This window comes from Camelina sativa, chromosome 13 (genome assembly GCF_000633955.1).
Source record: "Camelina sativa cultivar DH55 chromosome 13, Cs, whole genome shotgun sequence".
In the NCBI taxonomy this organism is placed as follows: Eukaryota; Viridiplantae; Streptophyta; class Magnoliopsida; order Brassicales; family Brassicaceae; genus Camelina; species Camelina sativa.
The window spans coordinates 12,782,287-12,788,916 of record NC_025697.1 but is presented as its reverse complement, the minus strand read 5'-3'; the positions used below and the strand labels follow the sequence as shown (position 1 = coordinate 12,788,916).

Here is a 6,630-nt window from a genome sequence, read left to right as displayed (position 1 = left end):
CATTACGAGAAACAGAGCCGTAACAATGTAGATCCGGCTGCTCCTCAGCCTCCTCCGCCTCCGCCTATTGAGAATCTTCCTCCTCCGCCTCCTCCTTTGCCTAAGTTCTCTCCTTCCCCGATTAAACGTGCCATTAGCTTGCCTACTATGGCTGTTAGAGGTCGAAAGGTTCGGACTTTAGATGGTATGGTGATTGAGGAAGAGGAGGAAGATGATGATGATGATGATGAAGAAGAAGAGGAAGAGGAGGATGGGAAGGGTGTGAGTCGTAGAGCCACCGCCACCGCCACCGCTCGTAAGGTGGTGGAGGAAGAGACTTCTCCGAGGACGCCGGAGAACGTTGGGAGTAATGGGAGGAAGAAGAGATTGGAGACAACGCCGGAGATTGTGAGTGCTTCTCCCGGGAATAGTATGGCTTGGGATTACTTTTTCATGGTGGAGAATATGCCTGGACCTAATTTAGATGATAGAGAGATGAGAAATGGGTATGAGAATCAGAGTAATCATTTCCAGTTCAATGAAGAAGATGAAGAAGAAGAAAGATCTGGGATATTCCGGAAGAACTCTGTTTCTCATAAGGTAGTTGAGGAGATGGAGCCTAAGACGCCGGAGAAAGTTGAAGAAGAAGAAGAAGAAGAAGAAGAAGAAGAAGATGATGATGAGGAAGATGAGGAGGAGGAAGAGGAGGAGGAGGAGGAAGAGGAAGAGGAGGAAGAAGTGGTGGTAGAGGCGAAGAAGAAGAAGAAAGGGAAAGCTAAGATTGAGCATTCGACTACTGCTCCAGCGGAGTTTCGGCGTGCGGTTGCTAAGACCACTACTGCATCAAGTCATCCAAGTGTGAATTTGATGAAGATACTTGATGAGATTGATGATAGATTCCTCAAGGCATCTGAGTGTGCTCAAGAGGTTTCCAAGATGCTTGAAGCTACAAGGTTACATTACCACTCCAATTTTGCAGATAACCGAGGTATTGAACTCCTCTCTCATTCCTTGTGATTGAGCATTTATGTGTGTGAATCTTATTGAGTGTCACTGTCAAGATACGAGTTTAGTGTGGCCCTAGTCAATGATCAAAGCTTATTCTAATGTAGTTTGATATTTGTTTTTCCTCAGATTTGAGACATTCGGATTAGTAATTATTATTCCCTTAGCTTTAACCAAAACTTTGGTTGCTTCTTTTTTAAGTGATTCATAATGTGTGTGTGATTGGATTGTTTAGATAGTTTGGTTCTTGTTTCTCTAATTGAAACAAGAAAAAAAAGAAAACCAAAAGAGAGTTTGGTGTGTGCAAATATTCTTAAAGTATGAGTCTTTGATGCACTTTTTGGTCTGTGATTTAACTTTTATGAGAATCTAAGATGAACCTTAAATTAATAGATCTGGTAGTTTTCTTAATTGCTTTTTTTTTTTTTTTCAGTTTAAAGCCATTTAACAAAGTTCTGGATTTTACTAAACAACACTTTAACCCTCCATTACTTGATCTGTCTCTACTGTTTATGTTGAATGTTTATTGGACAATTCTTGCTTTCTTGCTGATGAAAAAAAATGATATTTTCTGAAATTTTTCCTTTTCAGGATATGTTGATCATTCTGCTAGAGTTATGCGGGTTATAACTTGGAATAAATCGTTAAGAGGCATTTCGAATGGTGAAGGTGGAAAAGATGATCAAGAATCAGATGAGCATGAAACTCATGCTACTGTGTTGGATAAATTGTTAGCATGGGAGAAGAAACTCTATGATGAAGTGAAGGTAATTTAACTTAAAACTCTATGATCATTTCCACCAAAAGTTAAGGATGTCTAGTTGAATGCATTTGTGGTGTGGTGTTTTCTTTCTCTAGCAAGGCGAGCTTATGAAGATAGAGTATCAGAAAAAGGTATCTTTACTCAACAGGCATAAAAAACGAGGTGCAAGTGCAGAGACCGTGGAGAAAACAAAGGCGGCTGTGAGTCATCTACACACAAGATATATCGTTGACATGCAGTCCATGGATTCAACGGTTTCAGAAGTAAACCGTTTAAGGGATGACCAGTTGTATCCAAGACTTGTCGCTTTAGTTGAAGGGTAAAGTTCTCTCCTTTTCAAAGTAGTTCTCTGTGAAGCAATAGCCTTAGCCTTCTCTCTCACTAACCAATTTTATCGACTCGTGAGATCTGCAGGATGGCGAAGATGTGGACAAACATGTGCATACACCACGACACGCAATTAACTATTGTTGGACAGCTAAAGTCCCTTGAAATCTCAACTTCTCAGAAAGAAACCACAAAGCAACATCACCATCAGACACGGCAGTTCTGCACCGTCTTAGAAGAATGGCATGTTCAATTCGATAGACTCGTGACCCACCAGAAGCAGTACATTAACTGTCTCAACAGCTGGTTGAAGCTAAACCTTATCCCCATCGAGAGCAGTCTTAAAGAGAAGGTCTCCTCTCCTCCACGGCCTCAGCGTCCGCCAATCCAATCCCTTCTTCACTCATGGCACGACCGTCTTGAGAAACTTCCTGATGAAGTCGCCAAATCAGCTATCTCATCGTTCGCCGCAGTCATCAAAACCATCTTGCTTCATCAGGAGGAAGAGATAAAACTTAAGGAGAAATGTGAAGAGACCCGAAGGGAGTTTATACGGAAGAAGCAAGGCTTTGAGGATTGGTATCAGAAACATTTGCAGAAAAGAGGACCAACGGAGGAAGCTGAAGGTGGGGATGACGCAACAACAAGCTCTAGAGATCATGTCACAGAGAGGAGAATAGTAGTGGAGACACTAAAGAAAAGGCTTGAAGAGGAAGAAGAAGCTCACCAAAGGCACTGTGTTCAGGTGAGGGAGAAATCTCTCAACAGTTTGAAGATCAGATTGCCTGAGATCTTCAGGGCACTGTCTGACTATGCCCACTCGTGTGCTGACTCATACGAGAAGCTCAGAATCATATCGCAGAGTCACAAATCAAACGGTGGAGCCACTGAATCGTCTTGAACCAGTTTTAGTTGTTTTCAGACTTCTGTATTATGATGGAAACATTAAGCATCTTTTTTGTGACCAGATAATTTAGTTTACTGGTATGTGCGACTAGTATTGTTACTGACTTGCTATGTTTACCATCCAAACTAGAATCAATATAATGTCCAAAATAAAACAACATGCTAAATAGCGGGACATTGTGTTATTTATGTTATCTGTATGGATCGAATGTTATTTTTATGTCTCGTACATGATAAGGATTGGTAAACCTAAAAACAAAACTTGATAAAAATAGAATGTCAGAAGCGGGATTTGAACCCACGCCCTCTTACGAGGACCAGAACTTGAGTCTGGCGCCTTAGACCACTCGGCCACCCTGACTTTGACAATCAATTTTAAATTATTAAAATAATATATTCAAAACTTCTATAGAGTGGATGAACCAAATGAAGAAGACAGTAACAGACCTAAGTATTTTCCTGAAAATAATTGACCATTATATCATATAGATAGGCGATACAGCATAATAAGAGTCAGATCTACACTGTTACGAACGGAGTACATCATCATATATCACCACCAAAACAAGAACTATCTCCCAAGTCCTAAACCATATCTAATCAAAAGCTTGGTCTCTCCACCAACAGACAAACCGATGTCGTCTGGTTCAAAAGCTTTTACCATTTCTTTAACAACATTGAGGTTTTTAAACTAGCAGAGGGCTGAGTTCCTGGTAACTCTTTGTCTCAACCTGTTTTTGACACCGTACTCTCCCTTTGACTCTGCGTCCTCCTTGCTTTTCTCATTCTCTTTTTCATCGTCATTAGTGATTTCAGGTGCTTCATCCTCTTTATTGATTTCAGGTTCTTCATCCTCTGTTAACTTTATCTTGTTACCCTCAGAACTTTCGTTTGACCCCAATGAGGCACTTTGTTGCTCCCTGCCTTCTATCTCATCTTTATCCGTTTCCCTGATCAAGAAAAAAAAGTAAATGATGGGGGTTTTCTCATGCTAAAGCTCTTGCATCAAAATGACTCAAAGCAGCACTCAGTGGATCAATTTGCATCTCTTACTATAGAGGAGCCAGAGGAATGCGTTAGAGAGCATGGTAGCAGTTCCATAACTTATCAGGCAACCGATCTGTTTCTAATACTACATTCGGTTTTCAGCATACCATTGACAGATAGAATCACATGACAAACGAATATACACATCTCCACTATTAATGTGGGATCAACAGTGGTTTCTATCTAGTTCATCAGATTTGACCCCAACGAAAATACTATCTAATATCTATATGCTAAGTGTTGGTGGATAGATAACTTGTATTAAGAAAGAAGTCAAGCTCTTACTCTCTTTCCTCCACAGCATCACTGATCATCTTGTCATAGTCATCTGCATAATAAGATAAGCAAACTAATAAGCCACGCCAAATGGGTAAATAGTATATCAAAACACACAGCAGAAACGCAAGAAAATATGACTTTACCAAAGGTGTAAATAGCAGGCATGCGGTTACGACAAGAACGGGTAATTCGCATAGGACGGGAGAAACTGACATTAACGACCTTCTCTAGCTTCATTTTCTTTTTCAGGGCCCTTTCTTTCTTCTGTTATTGCAGAAGGAATGAACACACCGTTAAAAAAACATGATATAGCAGATGTGCGCATAAGAATAATGAAAGAATTTGAGAGATGCGGCTACTAGCAGTGGGAAAAAGAGAAATACTTTATGATATTTCTCAACCACAGATATAGCTTCTGTCTCAATCATCTCGCCAGTTGCAGCCAAAGAAGAAGCTTTGCTTGATGATAACTCTCTCTGCCAATAACAGCATAAAACATACTGAATGAAAAGAACACTTCCACACATCTTAAAGAGTAGAAGCACAAAAAACAATCAAAAAGCTTACAGCGACTCTCTGAAATTCATCTAGATTGGTTGCTTCAATTTCCCAGCTCAAACAAGATTTATCTGAGAAAGCATTCTTCTTTGAGAATTCATTGACTTCCCTATATAATCTGTACCCTTTCATGTCATTACCATCAAACCTAGAATGAAAAGTAAAGATAAAAGTTTATCACACCAAATATAAAACATAGCAACCTAGGTATAGGACATGTAAACTACCAGTAAGAAGTCTTCTTTCCATCTCCTCCTAACTTCCTTTTGCGGAAATGGGAATCCAAGTCTTCTTCTTTTGTATTTTCTTGAATATAAGAACGAACATCATCTTGCTATACCATCAACCAACATAAACAACAGGATAAACTTATAAGAAAAAGTAACAAAAGCAACTAGTAATGATCTTCAGAAACTAAATGACAAGAAGAAATTACTTGGACTCGAAGCTCACAAAGTGCCTTGAGAAACTTAAGGCGATTAATAGGGTTAAGTCCCTGGTATTCAGATATCTCCTTCCTAACCATACAGCAGAAGAGAAGTTTTCATCAATACCATTACAACCTGAATGAAATAAATCCGAACTTTATAAATTCACATAAAATTCAGCACACCACTTACCCTTTGCTAGCAGTTAAAGGAATTTCACCAGTAGCAATCTACAATAATTGCATTAACAGTAGTCAATAAAGAAAACAAACATAAACCTGTTCCAAAGGAGGATATATAACATAAGCTAGCAAGAAAAGTTTTAGTGTGGCATTTTACCCATGGCCACCATGGAGCAAGTTTCTTACACAACACCGTGATCCATGCATTTGCATCGTCAAGGTTTTTATTTACCGGTGGTATCCCCTGTGAAAAAAAATTGAGTTCCATAAGGTTTCTTATAAGTCAACAAACCTTAAGCTTGTTAGAATCCATTAAACAGCCTGCAAGGTCAATAACAGAACAAAATCGAAACCTTTAAAAGAGCAATGTGAAGCTGAGCGTTTGTGTTGTTGGATTCGATAAGACCCATCTCAATCTCCTCAGCTGTTAACTTCAATTTCTCCGAAACAAGTGGTTCAAAGACCTATCACAACACCAAAATGTTTTAAGTTTTTTTTCCATGAAATTGAGACACCCAAACAGCAACATCTCTAACAAAACCCTAGATATCGATTAACACGAAATAAAAATTACTCTTCGTCTGAAAAAAAAAAAAAAAAAAAAAAAAAAAAAAAAAAAAANAATACACGAAAAAGGAAGAAGTGAAAAAAGAGGTTCTGGGTATACATTTAAGAAATTGAGAACGGAAGCAAGCTCCCAACGTCCGCGTAAGTGTTTGACCGCTGAATCGGAGGAGGATGAATCGTTGTCGCCCGAATCGTCGGAGAGAATCATCAAGTCTTCGCAGATTCGTTCTTTTTCCAACTTCGGTTCAGGTGCTTCGGTCACAACCGGTGTTCTTGGGCGGAGCTTTACCATTTTTGTCAGAGAGAGAGAGAGAGAGAGAGAGAAAGTGAAAGAAGAAGATGAAGATGAAGATGAAGAAGATGAAGATGAAGAAGATGAATGGGTTTTTTTGGGAGTGGAGGAGGAGTGTTGTGAAATTGGAGAAATTTTTGGGGGAATTCTCCCGCCAAAAGTGGGATTATTTTACTAATTTACTATTTTACCCTACCACAACCTAGGGTTATTATTTTCCCTTTTTAGTCTTTCTTTGTATTTTCAGTCCCCTTAATTTGAAAACATTTAGTAATCCGACTTTAATTTTATATTTGT

General features: G+C 39.1%; 2 protein-coding genes and 1 non-coding gene across 4 annotated transcripts in view; 1 reads left to right on the top strand and 2 right to left on the bottom strand.

Annotated features, from left to right (window-relative positions):
* LOC104736587 (ABC transporter F family member 4-like) overlaps nucleotides 1–3,167 on the top strand; it is a 4,712-nt gene extending 1,545 nt beyond the window's left edge. The window contains exons 2-5 of one of the 2 annotated variants that reach the window (XM_010456602.2): nucleotides 32–967; nucleotides 1,576–1,751; nucleotides 1,843–2,066; nucleotides 2,162–3,167. In XM_010456602.2, the coding sequence (XP_010454904.1) occupies nucleotides 32–967; nucleotides 1,576–1,751; nucleotides 1,843–2,066; nucleotides 2,162–2,975 (2,150 nt within the window). In that variant the 3' untranslated portion in view covers nucleotides 2,976–3,167. The remainder of the gene's footprint in view (nucleotides 1–31; nucleotides 968–1,575; nucleotides 1,752–1,842; nucleotides 2,067–2,161) is intronic. The other variant, XM_010456603.2, reaches the window with a different exon arrangement.
* TRNAL-CAA lies at nucleotides 3,258–3,341 on the bottom strand. The gene has a single exon. It is a non-coding gene; the product is annotated as a tRNA-Leu (tRNA).
* LOC104736586 (DDT domain-containing protein DDR4) lies at nucleotides 3,414–6,469 on the bottom strand. Its single transcript, XM_010456600.2, has 11 exons — nucleotides 6,142–6,469; nucleotides 5,828–5,938; nucleotides 5,632–5,718; nucleotides 5,485–5,522; nucleotides 5,301–5,382; nucleotides 5,092–5,198; nucleotides 4,874–5,012; nucleotides 4,690–4,782; nucleotides 4,450–4,570; nucleotides 4,313–4,355; nucleotides 3,414–3,930 (listed from the first exon to the last, which is right to left on the bottom strand). The coding sequence occupies exons 1-11, from the start codon at nucleotides 6,331–6,333 to the stop codon at nucleotides 3,672–3,674; spliced, it is 1,272 nt and encodes a 423-aa protein (XP_010454902.1). The 5' UTR covers nucleotides 6,334–6,469; the 3' UTR covers nucleotides 3,414–3,671.

Coding starts and splice junctions, on each gene's coding strand:
- LOC104736586 (XM_010456600.2), bottom strand. CDS start 6,333: ATGGTAAAGCTCCGCCCAAGAACACCGGTTGTGACCGAAGCACCTGAA. Junction 5,523..5,631: donor TTGCTCCATGGTGGCCATGG/GTAAAATGCCAC, acceptor CAATTATTGTAG/ATTGCTACTGGTGAAATTCC. Junction 5,199..5,300: donor TTTGTGAGCTTCGAGTCCAA/GTAATTTCTTCT, acceptor TTGATGGTATAG/CAAGATGATGTTCGTTCTTA.